Raw genomic sequence first — 25,812 nt, 5'->3', positions numbered from 1 at the left:
GCAGGTGCAGGGTTTTGACGCGGCATGGGCTCAAAAGTGACTGAGTGAAATCTTGTAGATTTCACTTAACCACTTTTGGGAGGCGTTCCTGCAACGGAACGCTCCCCCCTGCGCAGGAACGCCTACTTCTGGCGCAGGGCTTTACAATGTGACGCATCTCCCAGATGCGTCACGTTGTAAATACCCCGCAGCATGGCGCTGGTTTTGCACCGCCACTGCGTCACAAAAGTGACGCAACGGCGGCGTAAAAGAGGCGCAAGGGGCTTGTAAATCTGCCCCACAATGTTTTTCGTTCTTTCCATGCTTTACCTCTTATTTGTTCAGTTCTCCTTATGTGATTAACTATTTCTTCAGTGCCAGGAACTGAGATCAATGGTGCTTTTTCTTTGTGGCATTGGTATCATGTTGTCCTATAATGTGCATTAAAACTGAGTGGGATTTCTATACCTATTCCAAGTACACATCTGCTAGAAGCACCCGCCTTGTTTTATTAAAATAATATGCAATCATTACTTTTTTATGTTACATTTTCGTTGCAAGCCTAAAATAATTTGTTTTTAAAAACCGGTTCCGCCACCCTGCCACGGACCGCCCTATTGGCCAAAGCTCCTATCCTCTGTGCGGTTAGTCCCACTGGCCACTGTCCATCACTCAGTGATGGATTAGGCCAGTCACTAATGTCCAATAAAGCCGGAATCCCCACCTCGGGCCCACTCCTGTGCCACCTACCTTTCTCGTGCCAGAGTTCAGCGCCCACAAAAAACCCCATTAAACAGCCTTGTGAAAAGGATCTTGAGACCTCCCCTGTCCCCCTCCTAATACCCTTTGACCCCGAGGTCCTCTCTCCACCAAATCTGCAATGCCACACATCCTCCTGTACAATGCCCTCCAAGTCTGGCGGTCAAGGGGTGCCAAGCTTATTATGGACTCACAGACGTGCTACCCACAGTGATGGGCAATGCGTTATGGACCCACAGACGTGCTGCCCACAGTGATGGTCAATGCGTTATGGACCCCCAGATGTGCTGCCCACAGTGATGGGCAATGCGTTATGGACCCCCAGATGTGTTGCCCACAGTGATGGGCAATGCGTTATGGACCCCCAGATGTGCTGCCCACAGTGATGGGCAATGCGCTATGGACCCCCAGATGTGCTGCCCACAGTGATGGGCAATGCGCTATGGACCCCCAGATGTGCTTCACACAGTGATGGGCAATGCGTTATGGACCCACAGACGTGCTGCCTACAGTGATGGGCAATGCGTTATGGACCCACAGACGTGCTTCCCACAGTGATGGGCAATGCGTTATGGACCCCCAGATGTGCTGCACACAGTGATGGGCAATGCGCTATGGACCCACAGACGTGCTGCACACAGTGATGGGCAATGCGTTATGGACCCACAGACGTGCTGCCCACAGTGATGGGCAACGCGTTCTACACATGAAAACCTCAACCACGTTCTTTGGGAGAACAAACTCCGCTGCCGCTCTCGACTCTCAACAAAGATCTTTTTAATAGCGATGTAAGTCTTTTTACATTCTGCATTCCTTTGCCGAACATTCTCTGAAACTGTTTGCTTTTGTGGAGTCAGTTAGTGGTTTATGAGATCATATTTAACAATCAACATCACATGGTGGAGTAAACATTTGTCTGAACTGCATATTGGTTTATGTCGATAACCACGGAGTCATCTGTGAAGTCTCGCGATGGCACCATTTACATGAATTTATTGGAACACTTGTTTTTACTCTCGTTGTACTGTTCATCACCAATATTTCTAACATTTGTAACAAAGTATAGCATTTTGAAATGTGAAAACCTTATTAAACATATAATTGAAATACATTTTATATAAAACAACTAATGAAACAACAAACATGTCGTCCGCCTGGGTTTGTAGGACACCACGTGAAATCACTTCTGAGAAGTAAAAGTGTAACAAGTCCTAAAGGGTGCTTTGTGGACCTGACACCAGAAGATGGCATCACTCTGGGCAGACCCATTAGTTCCCCAGTACATCACCTGTGGCCTCTCATGGTGCAGAGACGAAGGGCAATCTTAGCATCTCTTGAGGGTGTTTGATCCATTTTATTTTTTACGATACTGGGGCTAAAATGCAATATTCAAAAACACCATTAAAATTAACAGAGCTGGCAGCTGTGCGTTGTAAAATATAGGAAACAGACCCTTTAGGTAGGGTTGAGAGGCCTGTACAAGCACTGACACCTGCAAACGGCAGTAAGTCATGAGCTGTTACAGATGTGGACCAACCAGATGCACATCAAACTGCTAGCTCAGACCCCCTCTCAATAGGAACTCAAGCAACCCTAAACATGTTTCGGCCATGTTGCGCCTCATCGGTGACCTGCAGCTGGAGGTGTGATGGCACTGTGCACAAGAAATCTGCTTTGTTGCATGCGTCTCACATGGGAAGACATATGAAGTTTAATGTAAGGAGATGCTTGAATAATACCCCACTGGAAGGGCCTCTAGGTACCATTCCATGCCATAATGTTTTTGGCTCGTTTCCTCATTAGTGAAAGGTCCCACCACATGGAAATCAGCTATGGTCCTGATCACAAAACCGGCTGCCTGGCCCAGACCAGGCCACATGGGAGTAAACTGCACTTCAAGGAGTGTCTCCAACAATCACCTTTGTCCTGATTTCATTCTCCGTGTTTTCAGCTGTGAGACCTTAGGTCGCTTTTGACTACTTCGGCACAGATTAACAGTTTGGCGGGAAAAACCCACACCTCAAGATTTTTTCTGGAAGCATTTCATTAGTGAAAGCCTGGCAATCTTTATCTGGGTAAAAGTGCCCAGAATAAGGGACAATTTGTGAAAATCAGTGTGCAGGTCACAGAGCTGCATACCTGTCTCCAATTCAAAGAAAAACTTGTATCAGGAGGTAATTCATACGTGGTAAATATTGCACTCTATGGTACCTGTATTTACGGAGTGTGTGATTGCCGACCGAGGTCCTGGCCAACTCGTAACAAGAGCTTTAGTCTCCTACAGCTGCGCTTGTGAACCCTACAATGGGAAGGTGCGGTTTATTAATTCACCGCTTGTGCCTTTACACAATATCAAATCAGTGGAACATAAACCTGGCTGGAATTAAAATGAAATCACAATGTATGGGCTTCGGAGTGTTGAATGTGCTGCTTCAACAACATGGGCGAACGGCAGACTGACCACTCTCACTACCCGGGCCATGCAGTAGAGACAGTTCAAAGACAAATGGAAAAGAGCATATGGAATAAGCAAAAAAGTAACATAAATGTTATCATAGAAGGGCCTGTTTGGACGTATGTAGTTATTTTCTTTGTGGAAGGGGGTTTAAGCTAGTGAACAAGCAACCTTTGGCTAAAATGGGCTAGAAATTTCTTGTGGCAATACTCGTTTTGCACATTTTATTCGCTCCTTTTACTCTCCCAAAGACGGTCTAGGAAGTTATCCTTCTAGACCACTTCTTCAGTTGCACATCTTTTGCCGGAGTGAAGGGCCACTGGGATGTTGACGGATGCAACCTGAGGCTAGCACGCTACATTGTTAGGCTGGTCCAATGGCTGCCAACATAGCCCGTGCCACACCTTGTGACCTAGGTCTTGTCGCTGTCAACACAGCCAGCTTCACCCCTTGAAGTCTAGGTCAAGAGGTGGTCATCACAACCAGCTCCACCCCTTGAGGTCTAGGTCAAGTGGTGGTCATCACAACCAGTTCCATGCCTTGTGGTTTTCATCCAATGATTGTCATCACAACCAGTTCCATGCCTTGTGGTTTTCATCCAATGATTGTCATCACAACCAGTTCCGTGGCTTGTGGTCTAGGTCCAGTGGTGGTCATCACAACCAGTTCCATGCCTTGTGGTTTTCATCCAATGATTGTCATCCATTGATTGTCATCACAACCAGATTCATGCCTTGTGGTTTTCATCCAATGATTGTCATCCCAACCAGTTCCGTGGCTTGTGGTCTAGGTCCAGTGGTGGTCATCACAACCAGTTCCATGCCTTGTGGTTTTCATCCAATGATTGTCATCCATTGATTGTCATCCCAACCAGTTCCATGCCTTGTGGTTTTCATCCAGTGTTTGTCATCACAGACAGCACCACAACCTCAAACCTAGGCCCCTGTGGTGGAGCGTGCTTGGAGCAGAAGCACAATAACCGTTATTTCACGCATGTTCTGAACCAAACGCTGGATGAAATGTCACACTTGAAGTTTCTGAGCCAGCACTAGGATAACCTGGGGCTGAGGACAGGGCAAACCGTTACAGCCAGTACTGAGCCCAATCTGGTGACCAGAAGTCCTGTCAACAGCCATCACCATCACTCAGAGTGGAACAGCCTGTATCCCCGCAGTCACACAGGCACTGTCTCAAACTACATCAGTGAGACGGGTACCGCCCATGACAGCGGTGCTATCACCACAGAGGCACAAGCACCTTCAGCCTTATCGGTGCAGAACATAAAAGTAATACTGGAAGTCACAACAGCACCATCTGTCACTCAAAGGGAAACAGGCATTACAACGCAGCTGTTACCACGCATAGCCTTTAAGACAGATGCGTTAAAATACATGCACAGTTACCATGTATTTATTACAACGCATATGCCTTTACCATGCATGTCTTTACAACGAATTACGTTGAAAAGGTAGCTATGTGTGGTAAAGGTCTATGTGTTGTACTGGCGGTAAAAGTATATGTGTGGTAAGGGTGGTGGGGGATCGCGTAAGGGTCTATTTTTAGGGCTCAGGAGAGGGGTGTTTTTAGAAGGGTTGGGGGCCGCTCAGGGGTCTACTTTTATGGTGCAGGCGAGTGGAGGGGTGTTTTAAATAAGGGCTGGGGAGCCGGGGGAGGTTGCGCAGGGGTTCACTTTTAGGGCTCAGGTGAGCGGTGTTATTTACAAAGGCCAGGGGGAGGGAGGGGGGGGGGGCTCCCGCCGAGGTCCACTTTTACGGCTTGTGGAAGAATTATTTTAAAAAGAGCTGGATGCCGGGGGGGGGGGGGGGGGGGTAGGGGGGTGGGGGGGCTGGGACTGGTTTTAGGGCTCAGGGCAGAGTTCAGGGAAAACCTTTACCATGCATATGCGTTGTAAAAAAAAAAAAAATGCGTGCTAAAGGTTATACGTGGTAATGGCATTCACGTTTTAACACATGCATGGTAAAGGCATGTGTTGTAATGGAATGCTTTGTATTGTCATACATCCGTCACTCAATACCAACCACCACGAACAACCCTACCAGTGGATCCGTCACAGTAGTGGAATCCACCGTCTGTAACCAACACTCTTACTGTAGTAAATAGTGGTACAGGACCACCAGTCGCACCACTGCCAATTACCACAAGTGTGCCACATCAACCGCATCCACACCAACAACCACTAACCACATCCACACACCGTCAACCACATCCACATACCGTCTACCACATCCACACACCGTCTACCACATCCACACACCGTCTACCATATCCACACACCATCGATCACATCCACACCACCAACCACACCATCAAGTACCAACCCCACCATCAAGTACCAACCCCACCATCAAGTACCAACCCCACCATCAAGTTCCAACCCCATCATCAAGTACCAACCCCACCATCAAGCACCAACCACACCATCAAGCACCAACCACACCATCAAGCACCAACCACACCATCAAGCACCAACCACACCATCAAGCACATCCACCATTAACCACACAGGAAGCTACAGAAAAGAGCAGCATTTCCCTTTTAACAATGACAGCAGCCCATCCCTCCACCTAGAACGGACCGACGACTGACCAGTCAAACAGGCATGTGGTGAGCGGTAGGAGCTCGACAGCAACCAGGCAGGTGGAAGGGAGGCAGGGACCATTAAGGACTGCAGTTTCATTGACACAAAAGAATGATGCAGTGGGAACCAGTGTGCATTCCTGAGTGAGTTAGGACTCTTGGATTCCTTGTGAGGATAGTCTTTAATTCACTTCTAAGAAGACTCAAAGTCATTTCACATAACCTCCTCCTTCTCTGAGTGCTTCCTCACTAAGGAGAACTTTCCAGAAGGATCTGGGATGTACCACTTCTCCCAGACGTCAGAGTAAGAAGCCATTCTGGCCCAGGGTTTAAAATGTCCGTTCCAGTGTAAGAGTTTAGCAGCTTTCACAAACTGGGGGGAATAGCGCTTGCCGGTACTGGACCCTAGGATGGGGGAGAAGAGACAGAAAAGAGGAATGAATTAGATAAGCTTCTATGAACCCTTAAATATGATTGCAAAGCCCAACAGAGAGAAAAGACAAATCAGGACATGTACAAATCATATAAATCAAGTGATAAAATGAATACAACAGCAAAATGAATGCCATAAACAGCAAAACAAATAACAAATGCATTACACTGGCGCCAATGGGATCGGTTCACCCTTGACTCTCCAGGCCTGAGCCCCAGCTTCCGAATCCAAGACCCGCTAAAATTTGAGCCTCTCCTTCGCACATCCACCTGACAATCACCCATGTATATCACTCAGGCTGTCCCCACCCAGCATACAAAGCCATCAGCCCACAGTAAGGCCCACCCACATCAACCCCCACCTCTCTCTTCAACCTCTTGAGCCTGCCCAACTCATCACAAATCTTACACGGAGAAGCCTCAAAATAGAGAGTGTGGGGCAACTTCAGCATCTACCTCCCAGCTAGTTACCCAAATCATCCCTCCTACTTCTCCTCCTCACATTAATGTGAAGTCAACAATCACCTTCAACATCAACCTTGAAGGGAAAATCCATCAACGTTGACCTTTAACATCCACCTCCCTGCAAGGCAGCCCCTACAATTGACTCACTGCGAGGCAGCCTCTACATCCACCTCCATGCGAGGCAGCCTCTACATCCACCTCCCTGCGAGGTAGCCTCTACATCCACCTCCCTGTGAGGCAGCCTCTACATCCACCTCCATGCGAGGCAGCCTCTACATCCACCTCCATGCGAGGCAGCCTCTACATCCAGCTCCCTCCGAGGCAGCCTCTACATCCACCTCCCTGTGAGGCAGCCTCTACATCCACCTTCCTGCGAGGCAGCCTCTACATCCGACTCCCTGCGAGGCAGCCTCTACCCCCACCTCCCTGCGAAGCAGCCTCTACACCAACATTCCAGCGAGGCAGCGTCTACCTCCATCTCCCAGGGAGGCAGCCTCCATTTCTACCTCCCTGCGAGGCAGCCTCTACACCTATCTCCCACTAAGGCAGACTCTATCTACGTGCCGCGAGGCAGCCTCTATCCACGTGCCGCAAGGCAGCCTCTATCCACCTGGCGGAGCGTGTTGTTAGCCTTCCTGACTTACCACCTCACTCCGCCACTTCAGAAAAGCAAGGCTGCACCATATTTACAAGGATATGCTGCAGCCTTGCGTTTCCCCCTGCGCTGGTGCTACACTTAGCAGGTTATGGCCTGAGACAAAAATGAGTAACTGGGCAGAAACAGTACACAAGGAGGCCCTTAAAAGGCAAAATATGTAACAACTGTAAGGCCCCAAATGAGCATCATGCATGGAAAGAGCGCGTGCGCAGAAACCTACCGAGATGTCTGACGTGCCACATGGGGTCGATGCTGGAGTGCTGCTTGTAGAAGACGATGAGGAGCGGGGGGGCCGTGATGCTGCCGGCGAGGGTCCGGCTGTACAGCTCTTCCCTGTGGAGACCAAAGAGGAGTCAATGAGGAGTGTATCTGTGGGGATAGCCCTGCTGTCTCAGAAAGGGAGCGCTGCTGTCTCAGGAAGAGAGCTCTGCTGTCTCAGAAAGGGAGCTCTGCTGTCTCAGAAAGAGAGCGCTGCTGTCTCAGGAAGAGAGCGCTGCTGTCTCAGGAAGAGAGCGCTGATGTCTCAGGAAGAGAGCGCTGCTGTCTCAGAAAGGGAGCGCTGCTGTCTCAGAAAGGGAGCGCTGCTGTCTCAGGAAGAGAGCGCTGCTGTCTCAGGAAGAGAGCGCTGCTGTCTCAGTAAGAGAGCGCTGCTGTCTCAGAAAGGGAGCGCTGCTGTCTCAGGAAGAGAGCGCTGCTGTCTCAGGAAGAGAGCGCTGCTGTCTCAGAAAGGGAGCGCTGCTGTCTCATAAAGGGAGCTATGATGCCTCAGAAAGGGAGCGCTGCTGTCTCAGAAAGGGATCTCTGCTGTCTCAGTAAGAGAGCTCTGCTGTCTCAGAAAGGGAGCCCTGCTGTCTCAGAAAGGGAGCTCTGCTGTCTCAGAAAGGGAGCTCTTCTGTCTCAGAAAGAGAGCTCTTCTGTCTCAGAAAGGGAGCTCTGCTGTCTCAGAAAGGGAGGTCTGCTGTCTCAGAAAGGGAGCTCTGCTGTCTCAGTAAGAGAGCTCTGCTGTCTCAGAAAGGGAGCTCAGCTGTCTCAGAAAGGGAGCTCAGCTGTCTCAGAAGGGGAGCTCTGCTGTCTCAGAAAGGGAGCTCAGCTGTCTCAGAAGGGGAGCTCTGCTGTCTCAGAAAGGGAGCTCTGCTGTCTCAGTAAGAGAGCTCTGCTGTCTCAGAAAGGGAGCTCAGCTGTCTCAGAAAGGGAGCTCAGCTGTCTCAGAAGGGGAGCTCTGCTGTCTCAGAAAGGGAGCTCAGCTGTCTCAGAAGGGGAGCTCTGCTGTCTCAGAAAGGGAGCTCTGCTGTCTCAGTAAGAGAGCTCTGCTGTCTCAGAAAGGGAGCTCAGCTGTCTCAGAAAGAGAGCGCTGCTGTCTCAGAAAGGGAGCTCTGCTGTCTCAGAAAGAGAGCTCTGCTGTCTCAGAAAGAGAGCTCTGCTGCCTCAGAAAGGGAGCGCTGCTGCCTCAGAAAGGGAGCGCTGCTTTCTCAGAAAGGGAGCTCTGCCGTCTCGGAAAGAGAGCTCTGCCGTCTCGGAAAGAGAGCTCTGCCGTCTCGGAAAGAGAGCTCTGCCGTCTCGGAAAGAGAGCTCTGCTGTAGCAGACGTCGGTCATTATGTTATAGGTGCAGACTATCATGCTTCCAGGATCGATGCACCGCCACCTCCTCTAGAAGAGCTCGGAGGGACTGAAAACGACACGAGCCGCCTCTGCTCTTTCTAAGACATCAGGACTTCGCGCTTTCTTGCAACTGGTGGAACTATTTCAGTGGCTTGAAACCCAAGCGGACATCATTTGACTGCATATCTCCGGTTTCCCTCTATGGGTTTTTGTTGTTTAGGTGTTTATTTAAAGTTTAAATAGACTCGGTTTCTTTAAATGGGTGTACGATTTTTAGTGTGTCATGTTTCTTACTTGTTGACTTATACACGCTTTACACGTTCCTTTTATTCAACCGACTGCTCTGGGTCCTAGGACTCCGCTAAAGGTTTTATTAAAGAAACTAACTGGACCTGGTGGAGATTGTGACCACACCACAAGGCGCAGTCTCACAGGCACACAACTTAACTATCCACTTTGCTACAGTGATTTGTTTTGGAGATGCTCGGACAAACCTGAAATTCAATCTGAATCCAAGGAGCTGCCGGCGGACGCCATATCTGGCGGGTCTCACTGAAGCTCTGGAAGAAATATTTTCAAAAAAGTTTCCAAACCTTTTTTTTATGGTGCCCAAGCAGCCACAAAAATACACTTCTAAGGCACCCAGGATCTCAAAGGAGGCCACTTGGAGACACTCGGTGTGCCATGCAGGGGTCAGCAGGACCCTCAGTCCTCTTCTTCATGGCGCAGGGGTGACAGATGCAGGGGTGTCCTGAGGCATCATATTTTCTTACCAGGAGCAGTGGCGGTAGAGGGGGCCCCACGCAGAGGCTGCAGGCTACGTCGTGGAGTCCAGGAGGGGTGAAACCATGATGGACTCGAGCTCTGGAGGACTGGGGCAACTTGTGGGTGCGGTGGCCCACTTCAACTCGGGCCGGAGGCGATGGGTGCGGTGGTTGCTTCAAGGGTCGGGTTTGGCGGTTCTGGAGTCCTCACAGATCCTGCTTTGGTGTTTCTGGGGGATGCAAGAAGCAGTTGTGCTGTTCTTCGGGAGGTCTTGGTTCCTGGGTGAAGTGCTGGCAGGTATCCTGGGCTCTGGTGACTCAGCAGCTGCAGCCCCAGTCGACCTTAGTTTAGCCCACCTCAAGGGTGCTGCTAGCCTGGGGGGGCAGGCCTTCCTGACTAAATAATTTTCTCGCCTGTCCAGGTGCCAAGGGGGTCCTGGACAAAGGGGGCGGCTTCCCCTCCTGTGAATGGAGCCAGATTTGCATTCCAAAGGCAGTAGCTCTTTGAAGCTTGCCCCCCAAACAAGGTTAATCAGCAGGTCATCGTGTGGGAGGGGCTGTTACACCCTCTATCTGGACAGGCTTTGTCCTTGACCACCCGAGAGTAAAGACTCACCCTAGGAGGTCAGAGCAGTGTCCGGGGTGGCAGAGACTGGTCAGGGAGCACACCAGAGGGAGTAGGTTTTCAGGGGGCACCTCTAAGGTGACCTCTGGGTGCATATATTTATAAATCCAACACTGAAATTAGTGTGGGCTTATCAATACGAGTTGTTTGACACCAAACATCCCTATCTTCAGTGAAGCCATCATATAGCTGCAGAATTTGTTTCCGGCACATATCTTAAAATGGCTTCCCTGGTCACCTGCACTGGCAGTAATCAGACCGGCCAGCACGGGGGCATATCTGCTCGTGCAGGGATACCCTTACATGTAGTACTAGGCACCCTGCCTTAGGGCGGTCAGGCCTGCTGTAGGGGTGACTTACAAGTAATACATAAAGTGATAGGAGACCTGGCACACAGGGGCGTGTGTCATGTCGTGTTTTCACTTTTGTCTGCACCAAGACATGCGGCCTGCAATGGCAGTCGTGCATGTGCTTGGTGAGGGGTCATCAAGTGTGACAATTCATGCTGCAGCCCTTGGGGGACCCTCCTTTAGTACCCCCAGGCCCTAGGTACCAGGGTACCATCTACTAGGGACTTGCAGTGGTAGCTAAAGGTTTCGCCAATTGGGGAAACAATTGCATAGTTTTGAGAAAAAACACTCTGGCACTGGGCAACCTGGTTAGCAGGAACCCAAAGCACTTTCAACCGAAATCACATTATTTACCAGGCAAAAAGGTGGGAGTCACTATGTCAAAAAGAGATACTTTTCTACACCCCTCACTCTAAAAATCTATCACCCCTTGCTCAGAGCCTGTGGACCCACCAGAGGTGTGGCCAGGGTAATGAAGCGTCCCCTCCTCTGTGGTCACTTCAGACCTGCTCCTGGGGCAGCTTTTCTCCCCTACTGGGTTTGGTGCCAGCCTGAGTAAGGGGACGGAGGATGGGGTCTTTCCAGGTGTCACCCAACATTTACTTGCGACAGGGGAAACCCCCTTTGAAGTTCAATAAGTTCCTGGGCCGACCACAACTGGTCTTCCAGCCACGGGAAGAAAACACCTCTGCACTCCCAGGACATGGTCTCTGCTCCGGGAGCAGTTTTCACACCTAATTTCACACCTAATTTACAGCCCAGGGCAGGCTCAGCAGTAGCTGGAGTGTTAATGCAAATTACCCTCCGCCAGCTTTAGGCAGGGAAAAAATAACTTTTAAAAGGTTACATTACCAATATATTTAAAAAAAATATGATGACTATTTCCAAGAGAAACCGGTTCAACCTCACTTTCTGCCCCCATTTTGAGTGCAGGGCAAGACTGAAATGCCCCGAGGTCTGCTGATCAGCGCTGTGTTCCAACCTTTAAAATGGTGTGTATTTAATTGGCTTGTCCCTTACTTGTAAGTCCCTAGTACATGGTACCAGGGGTTCCCAGGGCCTGTAAGTTAGGGTGTCCCCCAGAGACTGCTGCACTTGTGCCTCTCGAGTGGGACAAGGTACAACATGGCTCCCACCTGCCACTGCAGACTGGAAGGGAAGTTTTAAACTGCTAATGCGACTTTGACATTTAAGGTAATGGCAAAGACCAAACCTTCCTTTTTTTCTCAAACTTGTTTTTATTAAGTTTAATAGAAGGTTTGTTATAGCATTTAGCAATACATACATTTGTACAACCTGTAAACAACAGCTGACGTAATGCTATTTCTGTATAAAGAGTATTGCGGTTGTTACAGGTCACATTGGCCCCTGAGAGGCCTGTAATCATACTCCGTGCGATGTAAGTATCAAGTTCTTCTTAGAACACCCCCCCCCCACCCCATGGAACCCTAACCCTCCCCTCTCCTCAAAACCCAGTCCCCTTACCAACGAATCGCTTGTGCAGTCGCATAACCTAGACGTATAAGGTGAGCGCCCAAAAGTTTGTGAACAGATCGCGAGAGTAAAAATTAACAATAAAACAAAAATGGGGTTGTGTAGCCCAAACTAAGGAGGACCCTGGGTGACTAGAAAGGGTGGAGAGAGGTCCGTAAGGCTCTCTGATTTGTGACAGGGCTCACTCAGAGTTGGAACAGATGGAGTGCTCGGACCCTTCGGGAGCATGTAGTCATTGGCAGACCGGTGGACAGGTACTTCACTAAGGGGCCCCAGGTGTATTCAAAATTTTAAAGGCGTCCCTATATATATCACTCATTCTTTCCATGGTTAATGCTCTCCACAGGCGGGCGGGCCATTGCGTCATGGCCGGGGCATCCCTCTTCTTCCATGCTGCCACTAAGGCCGTTTTGGCTTTGTTCGCCCTAAGTTGGCAGGGTATGCCCAGACGTGGGACCCGTGCTCACTACGCCACTGGATTCAAGCAAGCCTGGCTGAAGACGGCTGAAATGCCAGAAACCGGTCCTAGGAAGCTTGTTTCCGGTCCAGGGAAGACATGGCTTGGCAGTTCGGGCTGGACTGTTCCCATGAGGCACAGGGTCAGACTGATTTGCATATGGCTGGGTCTGAACTGGGGTGGCAGAGTGGGCTAAAGAACGGTGATGGATTCAACCCAGATCTGTGACTGGGGGTGAGTGTTTGAAAAGTTTCAGCACTCCGTCCATCATCTCCTTCGGTTTGCTCTCTTCGTCCATAGACAAAGCCACAGTATGGCTTGGTCTGCTGTGGTTTGGTATTTCAAACCCGGGACTCTAAGTCCCAGAAGAGCAAATTCAGGAGAGATCGGAATGGGATATCCTAGTATGTCTTTGATATGGGCTAAAATTTCATTCCAGAAAGGCCGGATGAGTGGGCAATCCCACCATATGTGCCGAAAATCACTGAGTAGGCCGCATCCCCTCCAGCATAGCTCTGAAGTGTTAGGGAAGATCTTCTTAAGTTTGGTGGGGTATAGGTACCAATCATAGAGTACTTTATAATTGGCCTCTCGTTGTGTCTGTGAGTGATTGTGGCGACTTATGCCCTTCCATAGTGCCTTCCATTGAGTGTCTGTGATATCTTGGCTAAGTGTCTTTTCCCAAAATTCAAGATATCTGGGGCGAGGAGATGGTATGGTGTGTAATAAAAGTGCGTAAAGGAAGGAGATGGCCTCTTTCATTGTGTCTGCACCCTTCAAATATCGTTCAAGTGGTGTGAGTTCCCTAGTGGCCCCTTCTCGGATATCAGGTTGCAAGGCCCAGTGACGTAATTGGAGATAGCGAAAGTATTCTGATTTAGGCAGATTAAATTCACGCTGACCGCTTTAAAATGTTAGGATGTCCCAGTTATGGAATAGATGTGTAAGCGCCAGACATCCCCCTCCCTCCATTCATCAAATGCCCGGCTCTAGCGCAGGTGGGAATGCTAGGTCATAGTGTATGGAGGTGTAATGGGATGGAAACGACATCTAGTCAGTTTGTCGTAGTACTTTGTCTGATGTGTGCAGTGTCGTTTTAGTAGGGGTGCTAATGTACGCGTTGGCCGGGCTGTCAGATTTCAGTTTCCAGGGAAGGTCCCAGATCACCTGGCCAGCAATCGCTCGGTCCATATGGAGCCAGTGTTTGTCCGATTCTCAGTGGGACCACTATACTATGACCCAAAGATGTGCTGCTTTGTAATAGAGTATCAGATCAGGCATCACTAGGCCTCCTTCGACTTTGGGTTTTCTTAATAGATGGAACGGCTGTCTCGGTCTCTTGTTTTGCCATACAAATTTTTCAAGCAGTAAGTGTGCTCTGTGCAAGAAGTGCTTCTCAAGGCCGATGGGGAGGCTCTGAAACAGATGCAAAATGTTTGGCAAAACCACCATCTTGATGGCATGGATTCTGACGATCCATGATAGGTAAAGAGGTGACCAGCGTTTGAGATCAGCCAGCAGTTGTGTGAGAAGTGGGGGATAATTAGCAGAAAACAGGTCCGATATTTTGGAGGTTAATTAAATCCCTAGATAGGTCAATTCTTTCGGGGCACGCTGAAATGGTGTGGCTGCTTCCAGGTTTCTCATCTCATTTTCTGGCAATGTTAAGTTTAGGAGGAAAGATTTGGGGAGATTGATCTTAAGGCCTGCTACTTGTTCAAATCGGTTCAGCTCCTCTTGTATTACTTCCAGTGAGCGTGGGGATCTGACAACGTCAACAAGATATCGTTGGCAAACAAGGATATCTTGTGTTCCTCAGATCCAAAGGGCACCCCTCTAATTTCTAGGGATTCCCTAATAGTTGCGGCCAGTGGTTCAATGCTGAGCGCAAAGAGGAGCGGGGACAGGGGGGCAACAATGCCTCATCACCCTCCCCTGTAACAAAAAGATCTGATGCTACTCCATTCACCAAGACTCTGGCACTTGGAGCTGCGAAATTAGCACGCATCATGTTAATGAAGAATCCAAAACGTTGAAGGGTCTGGAAAAGAAAGCTCCAGTCCACCCGGTCAAACGCCTTCTCGGCATCTAACCCCAGTAGAACTGCAGGGATCTGTTTTTATGCGTTTTCTCTATTAAGTGGAACACTCTGCGGACCTTATCGTGCGTTTGTCTGCCCCTAATAAAACCGATTGGTTCGGGTGTATGAGATCGGGCATCAGCTTGTCCAACCGGGAAGCCAATATCTTTGAATATACAAATTTAGGAGCGCTATGGGGTGATACGAGCCACAGAGTTGGGGATCCTTCCCTCCCTTTGGGATCACAGTGATCAGTGCTTCGGGAGTTTGAATAGAGTTCGCCATATGACTAAACAGCCTAGTCAACTGGGGAACGAGCTCGGCACTGAAGCTTTTATAGAAATGAGCGGTCAAACCATCCGGTCCCGGGGCCTTGTGTAATTTGAGGATTTTGAGTGCTCGCTGGACCTCTTCCTCTGAGATAGGCTCCCCAAGTTGCTCGTTCTGGAGACTTGTCACCCGGGGCAGCGTCCCTGAATTCAGATAAGTTGCTTACAACACTTCCTTTTTAACATATGGAAGTCACCCCTAAGACAGCCCTAGCGAGTCCTAAGGCCGGGTGCTGTATGTTAAAAGTGGAACGTGCGCTTTTACATGTTCCAGAAGAAAAAACCCTAAATATTCGTTTTTTACTGTGGAAAGGCTAGTCGCCCCATGGGCGGGTCCAGAGTTACAGGCTGACACCCCAGCCCTGCTAACCTCCGAGTGGAGCTACTAAAGTTGGTACTGTAAGGTATCGAGAGAATCAGTGCATTAAATCTGATCTGATGGTTACATCGAATGTAATGTTACTGGTGGGCAAAGTGCAACTTTAGAAGTCGCCTCTTTGGTTTCCCAAGATTTCTAAAACACGTTTAGGATACACACAAGGCCTGTCCCTGCAGACAGCCTTCTGCCCTCCTGGGGAGATGTGAGAACGAATTCCAAGAAAGAGAACAATAGAGGCCTGCAACTCGAGGAGGTGTTACCTCCTCCAGTCAGGAAGCCACAAGGGTGTTGGCAAAAAAGGTGAGCTCCAAAGGCCACCTTCGAAAGCCAAATGACTAACACTTGTGAGATGGGCTGCCCCATTGTTTAGGTAGACAGAGTGACACTCAGGCAGGACAGGGGAAGTTGCCTAATGGTTTTTCAGGGGCGTGTAGCCCCCTTGGTGGCCACACCTCTGCTGGACCCCAAAAGAGGGATATGCCATGTTGAAAGTGGGTAGAATGGAATGGTGCATCTTGGAATAGCCAGATGCCACAATTCACAGGAAGTAGTCAGGAGGGAGGGAAACCGCAAAACACACAAGATGATTGACGGAACGTTGCACATTGGCAAAACATTCACCCCCAATCACAGATCTGGGTTTAATCCATTGTTATTTTGCTCACCACGCCACCCCAGTTCAGACATGGCCATATGCAAATCAGTCTTGACCCTGTGCCTCATGGGAACAGTCCAGCCCGAACTGCCAAGCCATGTCTTCCCTGGACCGGAATCAAGCATCCTAGGACCAGTTTCAGGGTTTCACCCCTCTTCAGCCAGGATAGCTTGAATCCAGTGGCGTAGTGAGCACGGGACCTACGTCTGGGCATACCCTTCCCACATAGGGCAAACAGCAAAACACACAAGATGATGGACGGAACGTTGCACATTGGCAAAACATCACCCCACAGTCACAGATCTGGGTTAAATCCATCGTTATTTTGCTCACCACACCACCCCAGTTCAGACATGGCCATATGCAAATCAGTCTTAACCCTGTGCCTCATGGGAACAGTCCAACCCGTACTGCCAAGCCATGTCTTCCCTGGACCGGAATCAAGCATCCTAGGACCGGTTTCGGGGTTTCATCCCTCTTCAGCCAGGATAGCTTGAATCCAGTGGCGTAGTGAGCACGGGACCCACGTCTGGGCATACCCTTCCCACATAGGGCAAACAGCAAAACACACAAGATGATGAACGGAACGTTGCACATTGGCAAAACATCACCCCACAGTCACAGATCTGGGTTAAATCCATCGTTATTTTGCTCACCACGCCACCCCAGTTTAGAAATGGCCATATGCAAATCAGTCTTGACCCTGTGCCTCATGGGAACAGTCCAGCCCGAACTGCCAAGCCATGTCTTCCCTGGACCGGAATCAAGCATCCTAGGACCAGTTTCAGGGTTTCACCCCTCTTCAGCCAGGATAGCTTGAATCCAGTGGCGTAGTGAGCACGGGACCTACGTCTGGGCATACCCTTCCCACATAGGGCAAACAGCAAAACACACAAGATGATGGACGGAACGTTGCACATTGGCAAAACATCACCCCACAGTCACAGATCTGGGTTTAATCCATTGTTATTTTGCTCACCACGCCACCCCATTTCAGACATGGTCATATGCAAATCAGTCTTGACCCTGTGCCTCATGGGAACAGTCCAGACCGAACTGCCAAGCCATGTCTTCCCTTGACCGGAATCAAGCATCCTAGGACCGGTTTCGGTGTTTCCTGTGCTCACTATGCCTCTGGAGTCAAGCTATCCTGGCTGAAGAGGGGTGAAACCCCGAAACCGGTCCTAGGATGCTTGATTCCGGTCCAGGGAAGACATGGCTTGGCAGTTCGGGCTGGACTGTTCCCATGAGGCACAGGGTCAAGACTGATTTGCATATGGCCATGTCTGAACTGGGGTGGCGTGGTGAGCAAAATAACGATGGATTAAACCCAGATCTGTAACTGGGGGTGAATGTTTTGCCGATGTGCAACATTCCGTCCATCATCTTGTGTGTTTATCAGGAGGGAGGGAACCTGGTAATCCACTGGCTAACTTTCTCATTCTACCCTAAGGGCATCTTCTGAGCATAAAAGGGCACACCGAACTCAGATCTCGACTGGACTGATACTAGGACCGAAGGAATGCCCTGCTGCACCGTAGCTAGCAGAGGAGAAGGACTGTGCCTGCTGTGTCCTGCTCATGGAAGTCGTCTTCAGCGCCCAGCAAGAATCTCTGTTTGCAGCACTGGGCCCCAACAGCTGAAAAGGCATGCTGGGGCAAGTTGTTAGCCCAAAATCCTCAGAACACCGCGAACCGCCGCTGTGCAGCACCAGAGACCAGACCCAGATGCTCAAAGCTGCACCTGAGTCCACTGGAGCCAGGAGAGGCTTCGGATTTGGCTGTGGCCGCAATACCGGGCGACTGGTAGTCTAGTGGAGACTGGACTTCTGCCAAGACCGAGAGGACTTCGAGGGATGTTGATCCCACAACCCAGGACCGCATCCCCCCCCCCCCCCAACCCCTTTGTGAACCGAGGAGTAGCAGCAGGTAGACCCCTGTTGATCGCATTGCATGCACAGCATCCAGGAGCATCTTCACCATCCTGCATCCCTTGCATCAGGACCACTTCCATGAATCCCCTGACACCGACTCAGCATCCACAGCATCCAGGAGCATCTTCACCATCCTGCATCCTTTGCATCGGGACCACTTCCATGATTCCCCTGACACCGCAGCATCCACAGCATCATTGAGCATCTTCAGCATCCTGCATCCCTTGCATCAGGACCACTTCCATGAATCCCTGACACCGGCTCAGCATCCACAGCATCCTTGAGCATCTTCAGCATTCTTCATACCTTGCATCAGGACCACTTCCATGAATCCCCTGACACCGGCTCAGCATGCACAGCATCATTGAGCATCTTCACCATCCTGCATCCTTTGCATCAGGACCACTTCCATGAATCCCCTGACACCGGCTCAGCATGCACAGCATCCAGGAGCATCTTCAGCATCCTGCATACCTCGCATCAGGACCACTTCCATGAATCCCCTGACACCGGCTCAGCATGCACAGCATCCAGGAGCATCTTCACCATCCTGCATCCCTTGCATCAGGACCACTTCCATGAATCCCCTGACACCGGCTCAGCATGCACAGCATCCAGGAGCATCTTCACCATCCTGCATCCTTTGCATCGGGACCACTTCCATGATTCCCTGACACCGGCTCAGCATGCACAGCATCCAGGAGCATCTTCACCATCCTGCATCCTTTGCATCGGGACCACTTCCATAGGAACCTATAGCAAAGGATAAAAGTGCCTGGAATGGACTGAAGACTGCTTCCCCTGCTGAGGTAACTGTTTCTGAGGGCCTAATAGGTCCCACTGACTGTCTCCCTGCCACAATTGGCCACCCAAAGTAACTCTATCCGACCGCAACACAATTTGCCAAAAGATTTTGCTCAAACAGTTCCTAAGTATCAAATTTGGTGAACTCGCCAGTGTTTGTTCGCGGTTGAGTAAAAAGTGGATATTCATTGTCCATTGAGCCCACCGGTGGATCTTGTTCGCTGTTGTGACTAAAATACATAAAAATACAGTCTATAATTATAAATGTGTGTAGGATTTCTCATGCGTCTCTAGTATTTCCTCTTCAATTGTTTTGGTGCTCGTTTCTCGGAGTAAGCCTCGCTGCTCAGAGCCACAGCAGCCCGGGGTTGAGCTGAGGGTTTTACAGATCACTTGTTTCTCGGAGTAAGCCTCGCTGCCCAGAGCCACAGCAGCCCGGGGTTGAGCTGAGGGTTTTACAGATCACTCGTTTCTCTGTGTAAGCCTCACTGCTCAGAGCCACAGCAGCCCGGGGTTGAGCTGAGGGTTTTACAGATCACTCGTTTCTCTGTGTAAGCCTCACTGCTCAGAGCCACAGCAGCCCGGGGTTGAGCTGAGGGTTTTACAGATCACTCGTTTCTCGGAGTAAGCCTCGCTGCTCAGAGCCACAGCAGCCCGGGGTTGAGCTGAGGGTTTTACAGATCACTCGTTTCTCGGAGTAAGCCTCGCTGCTCAGAGCCACAGCAGCCCGGGGTTGAGCTGAGGGTTTTACAGATCACTCGTTTCTCTGTGTAAGCCTGGCTGCCCAGAGCCACAGCAGCCCGGGGTTGAGCTGAGGGTTTTACAGATCACTCGTTTCTCGGAGTAAGCCTCGCTGCTCAGAGCCACAGCAGCCCGGGGTTGAGCTGAGGGTTTTACAGATCACTTGTTTCTCGGAGTAAGCCTCGCTGCTCAGAGCCACAGCAGCCCGGGGTTGAGCTGAGGGTTTTACAGATCACTTGTTTCTCGGAGTAAGACTCGCTGCTCAGAGCCACAGCAGCCCAGGGTTGAGCTGAGGGTTTTACAGATCACTCGTTTCTCGGAGTAAGACTCGCTGCTCAGAGCCACAGCAGCCCGGGGTTGAGCTGAGGGTTTTACAGATCACTCGTTTCTCTGTGTAAGCCTGGCTGCCCAGAGCCACAGCAGCCCGGGGTTGAGCTGAGGGTTTTACAGATCACTTGTTTCTCTGTGTAAGCCTCGCTGCCCAGAGCCACAGCAGCCCGGGGTTGAGCTGAGGGTTTTACAGATCACTCGTTTCTCTGTGTAAGCCTCGCTGCCCAGAGCCACAGCAGCCCGGGGTTGAGCTGAGGGTTTTACAGATCACTCGTTTCTCGGAGTAAGCCTCGCTGCTCAGAGCCACAGCAGCCCGGGGTTGAGCTGAGGGTTTTACAGATCACTTGTTTATCTGTGTAAGCCTCACTGCTCAGAGCCACAGCAGCCCGGGGTTGAGCTGAGGGTTTTACAGATCACTTGTTTCTCTGTGTAAGCCTCACTGCTCAGAGCCACAGCAGCCCGGGGTTGAGCTGAGGGTATACAGACGAATCCTACTGGTCCTAAAGGGGCTGGTAAGTGTATTGCATGGTGAGGTCGCACAAGAACGCCATATAAAACACCCCATTTCCTCACACCATTACATTGTATTTTTATTACATTTAAAAATAAGTATTTGAAAGGAGTCTGTATGTCGTACAGGTCATAAGCTACAGATTAAAGTGTATAATTTATACTTTGACTTTCCTATCTGCCTGCGACAGCTCGACTAGTGACAATATCATGCACCCTCGTTTGTGGCAGCAAGGTGCCCACAGAGTGACGGATTCATTGTTTAAAATCATTTCTTACCGGTCACTGCCACTGTGGCGGATGCACAATAGGTGCTGCAGTCCACGAGCAACATTCAACTTGGGGTATACATATGCACTATGGCCTTATGTAAATGTAAATGTCAAGGTACTTATAGAGCGCACTGTCACCAGACGGCCACCTTGCGGTGTCGCCTTTTGCGGTTTCCTGGCGCTGATACTCATACCCCTGTGGAACCCCTCCTGGCTTTCCCTGTGAAGTGTCCACTTCTGGGCACCCCCAGGGTGAAGCCAGGCATCCTTAGCGCTGTTGGGGCCGGTGTGGAGGCTAAGCAAGCTATTGCCCAGAGTTGCAGCGTGGGGCCAGTGATTAGAATAGGCACCGAGGCGAGAATAGACAGGTCCGAGGAAATTGAGCCCGAGCCCCGCCGAGGCGGGAATCGAACCCTGGTCCCTGGCCAGAACTCTGCTTCAGGGTCTGCCGCCCTAACCATTGAGCCACACTCCTCCACAAGGAAAGGTAAATGTGCCAATGAGGTTTTAAGGCAATTATGACAAGTCATGGGGGTCAGAGCACATACACTGGGGACGGGAGAGCAGTATCCCAGTGTTAGATTTTAAGATTACCAGCAGGGGAGTCCCCAAAAAAGTGAAAAATTGGAGGTTACCACCCTAAAAGAGGTCGCTTCACGACCACATTGTACAGCGGGCCTATACGCTTTTCTTTCAATAAGGCCTTGGGAGAAGAGACAGTCAAAATGTAGTAAGAGACAGTGCACCTTTGAGAAGGTACCTTCAGGCAGTGCTTAATTTGAGCCAGTGGTTTCTGATACGCGGCACACGCGCTCGATTGTCAACACTGGCGCTTATGACAGTCTGCCACATGGCGGCACTGTCAACCTAATTTAGGTATGAGCACACTATTGCTGTTAATTAATTTAATGGACATCAAGAATGACTGATACCTGCCACCCAAAGCCCTTCCTATAGCTTTGGGGGCCTGGAATAATATGAATTGTCGCACTTGCAGCAGTGTGACGGTGAGTAGTGATGTTGTACTAGGGCTCGCAGGGACAATGGACGGTGCAAGCTGCAGTGGCCTCCTGACGGGCTCCCTGGCACCTATGCTTTTACAAATCAAGCGCGGCCTTCAGGATGCAGAGGCAAAGACATCGTGAAGTTACCAGCACAGCGAGACTGTGGGGCGATACCAACAGAAACCATTGTGAATCCCAGACCCAGAGCACTCAACAGATGAAGGATGCATAGCTGCTGAGGAAAGCTATTGTCACAGAAAACCCCCCGAATGCCTGGCACATTCAAAGATAGATTAATACTGATGGAATCTATCTCTGAAAGTCCAGAGGATGCAGGGCACAGAACTGATGTGAGAAGCTATAGTCACAGCAGAAAATCAGGACTCTTCGCAAGGAGCAGTTTCACGGTGTAAAACTGCTGAGAAGCTGCCATTTCACTTACACTGCGTTGAGCGCCATCCACTTCTCCAGCTGGCCGGTGATGTTCTGTCGCCTCCACTCGGTCAGATTGGCCACTATGACTCCAGGGTTGAAGGAGCAGGCACTTGCTTTCAGGCCCAGCTTCCGGACTGTCTCCTTCTTGAAGTCAAGGAATCCGATGTAATTTAGCTGCGGGAGGAGCAGAGACAAGTGTTTACAAGGCTGTGTGAGCTCCACCTATCACATGAAGCTCAAATAAGGGGCGTCGCCTCCACTGACCAACACACTTGGGCAGAAACCGAACACCTTTTTATTCACTACACAATTGGGAATCAGGGTTAGAGTGGTCAGGTCAACGACAAGCGAAATGCATTTTGCGTTGTACAGCTCCTGCAAACCTTCGATGCATTTCTTTTTTATTTTTTTTTATTTTATTTTTTATCGAGCAAAATTCATACAACATAATATTTCAAAAAATATACAGAAAATACAATAACAAATCTGAAATAAAAAATCAAATCAACATTTACTTAAATATAAAGCCCAGCAGAGGGGACTTACATTTGACTAATTTTAGAAACCAAAGAGACATAGGACTTAAATAACGAACAGCTCGTTTAGTTCAAAGGAGGTATATCATTAGACCTATGTTTTAGATACCATTTAGAAATAGGAGCCCAAATCTGAGCCCCAATAAGCCGGGTTTTTTTACCTCTAGAGCTATAAATTAAAAGCTCCTGTTTATATGTTGCCAAAAACCGGCTAAGCCACATCTGAAAAGTAGGTAATTCAGAATCTTTCCACCGTGCAGCTAAAATAATACGAAAAATAGCGGTACCCAAAAAAAGTATCCTTTGTTCTTCAGTACTATGACCGAGCGATTCATCATGTCCCAATAAATAAAGAGTTATTGAGTCTTGAATATAATGACCAAATACCTGAGCCCAAAAGCCCATAAACGAAGCCTTTAATAGATCTAAAGATTGACCTCAGGAGAGTAGATAATTTACATCTATCTATAATTGGCAGGGCAAATTATTTAAAAATGAATATTTTCCCAAGGATACTCTACCTGTTTCGAGCAATCCCGCTTCTACCTGGAGGTAGTTTTATTAAGATCATTGACTCCTCCATGTCCAAGTTTATCTGGAGCTTTGGAAAGATCAGAAGAGCCCTATCCTTTTTAACTTTGCCCCAGAGGAGAGGCGGGCTAGGTATTCCCAGTTTAACATTATATTTATGGGCAACATTTCTTCAACAAATGGCCCCATTACTTAGTTATAAAACTACAACCTCGCTTAGTATGGAATATTCTACCCCTTCCATTTATGAGCTGAGTCTTGGAACCAAATGTCAAGGTTTATTTTTAAGGCAGGTTGAGCCACTTTATTATAAAAAAATTAAGCTAAAGGTAGTCACGGATGCTTGGAAGGTATGGAAATCTGTATCCAAATACTTATTGATTCCAAAATTCTCGAAATACACCCCCTTATGGCGTAGCGCTATTATTCCTATTAGTCTTAATGATTCTACCACCCGTAGGTGGGAACTTTTAGGTATTCATACAGTGGACGATTTTTTCGGCCAGGATACTACTTTGTCATTTGGACGGTTGCAGCAGAAATTTAATATTCCAACTACTGATTTTCTGAAATACCTTCAGGTGTTTACAAGCATTCGTGACTGTATTCCTAGAGTTAAATTGGACAATATTAATTTGTTTTCTATTATTGGGAAACATTCCACTAAGATCGGCACTCTTTATCAATTGCTGAACCAAAGTTCTCCAGATGATTTAGAACGGGTTGAGCAGGCCTGGGCCACAAGGTTAGCTAATCCAAATGTCGATGTCGATCTTTGCTTGGCCCTTTCATCTGAGCTTTTTATTCCATCGAATCTTAAAGCCCAATATTATAGAGTTCTTTATAACCTTTATTTTACGCCCGCAAAGTTATTTTCTTGGGGCCTACGGGCTGATGATAGTTGTCCGAGATGTACCCAACCCCAAGCGAATTTAGTACATATGTTCACAGACTGTCCCAAATTAGACCTTCGATGCATTTCAATGCTTAACTGGATTCTTGAGATGTTGGATTTAAAAAGGTTGAGCTCAAAACCAACTACGGATTGCTTCTAGGGCCCTTCAAACTCTGCACCATCAGCTGAGAGCGCAGGTCCTAGGGAACGTAGGGGAGCACATGTGTTGAAGAGAGGGGCCACCTAAACACCAGCCATGAGACCACCATTACCATTTTACAACCAAGTGTGTTCTGGGATTTGTGGACAAGAGTTGCAAGTGTCAGTTGAAAAGAACCAACAACATCAGCAGATCCCGAGGATACGACTTGTTAGAAGATCGCTCAGGATTACAAACAGGCAGGTGGCACCCCTCATCTTGAGGTTCAGACTCCTGGCACCTCGAACAAGGAAGCCGCTCTTCTGCCAATGACGCCCACCAATGCTTAGGGCTCTTGCTCAAGTTTCTGTGGGTAACATTTATTGTGTTCAAACCAACCAAGTGCAATATAAACGAGGCCAACAATCATTTGATTAACAGATTGTCAAGAACCTGCTCAACGACCGATGCATCAACTCAAACCCCGGACCCTAGCTTCCGCTGATTTCGCCACATCGAAGCACCTGGTGCCACAACGAAGCACCTGGTGCCACAGCGAAGCACCCGGTGCCACAGCGAAGCACCTGGTTACGGTGCGGATGTCAGTCGAGAGACGAGCCTCAGGTAGGTTGACTCCAGGTATTTCACCAGACTGCTGACATGACGGTTGGTCTGAAGTGAGAGGCAGACGTTCATCGCTTCTCTGACTGATCGAATTTTGTGTTCAATGAAAGATTGACATAAATATCTTTCCTCAAGTCCAGGGGATCAGGACAGGTGCAATCCTGGATCATCATACCATATACTACAGAACAGGGATTGGTCCATAAAGACCCGCGCCAGGATCTGCCTTATAGGTATATATAAAACCAAGCAAATCAGAGTTCAAGACCAGAAAAAGAAGCTTTAAAAAAACTAATTTCCAGTTCAATATATCTGATACAAATACTAGTATTGAAGAAAGAACATAATTAAGAAGGCTTTTTATCTATGTACTTGTATTTGACATGGGTTGCAACTCCTGCGCCTCTTGGTTCCCTCTTTAAAGCACAACTTACTTACCCTTTCCTGTGTGTCCTTTTACATCCCCTTCAACTCCGTCCAGTTCTTGCTCCTTTTACAGCACTTCGCACTCGCACCTCTCCCCCGACCACACCTCAGAAACCCTTATCCCTCAGCACCAAGCAGCTGGTCTTGTGAACAAGCTTGAGTGTCCACACACACACACACACACACACACACACACACACACACAGGCCAGACTCCCCACACCATCCCGTCTTGGAGAAAGTTGCTCCAAAGCTTTCATTTTCCTAAAATAAATGGCCCTGCAATTTTTGCCTTTGTCGTATTTTTTTTTAATACATACAGTTTTTCAATTTTGTTAGTGTTTCTTTATTTGAACATCTTTAGACACATGTTCTTTGACTGAAAACCCTTTATAAGAACGCCAAATATTTGGTGCTGCAGAGGGTGTCGGTGACAAGACATCTCAACACCAGAAGGAGCCTATTCACTGGAACTGGACACACAGCAGTCCTATTCTTTTAAAGGCAGCAGCCTATATCCCTTGCCTTCCGCCACTACCGTAAAAAGACAGACT

General features: G+C 49.0%; 1 protein-coding gene across 3 annotated transcripts in view; it reads right to left on the bottom strand.

The window, feature by feature from the left end:
* Positions 1-5,729: 5,729 nt before the first annotated feature.
* Positions 5,730-25,812, bottom strand: part of GLT8D1 (glycosyltransferase 8 domain containing 1) — a 97,782-nt gene continuing 77,699 nt past the window's right edge. For 2 of the 3 annotated variants that reach the window (XM_085624195.1, XM_085624194.1), the window contains exons 8-10: positions 22,116-22,282; positions 7,567-7,679; positions 5,861-6,196 (exon numbers count right to left, since the gene is read on the bottom strand). In XM_085624195.1, the coding sequence (XP_085480321.1) occupies positions 6,006-6,196; positions 7,567-7,679; positions 22,116-22,282 (471 nt within the window). In that variant the 3' untranslated portion in view covers positions 5,861-6,005. Of the gene's footprint in view, positions 6,197-7,566; positions 7,680-22,115; positions 22,283-25,812 lie in introns of all 3 variants that reach the window. The other variant, XM_085624193.1, reaches the window with a different exon arrangement.

Source organism: Triturus cristatus, chromosome 9, assembly GCF_964204655.1.
Source record: "Triturus cristatus chromosome 9, aTriCri1.1, whole genome shotgun sequence".
In the NCBI taxonomy this organism is placed as follows: domain Eukaryota; kingdom Metazoa; phylum Chordata; class Amphibia; order Caudata; family Salamandridae; genus Triturus; species Triturus cristatus.
The sequence above is the reverse complement of the archived record's forward strand: the minus strand, read 5'-3'. Positions and strand labels throughout refer to the sequence as shown.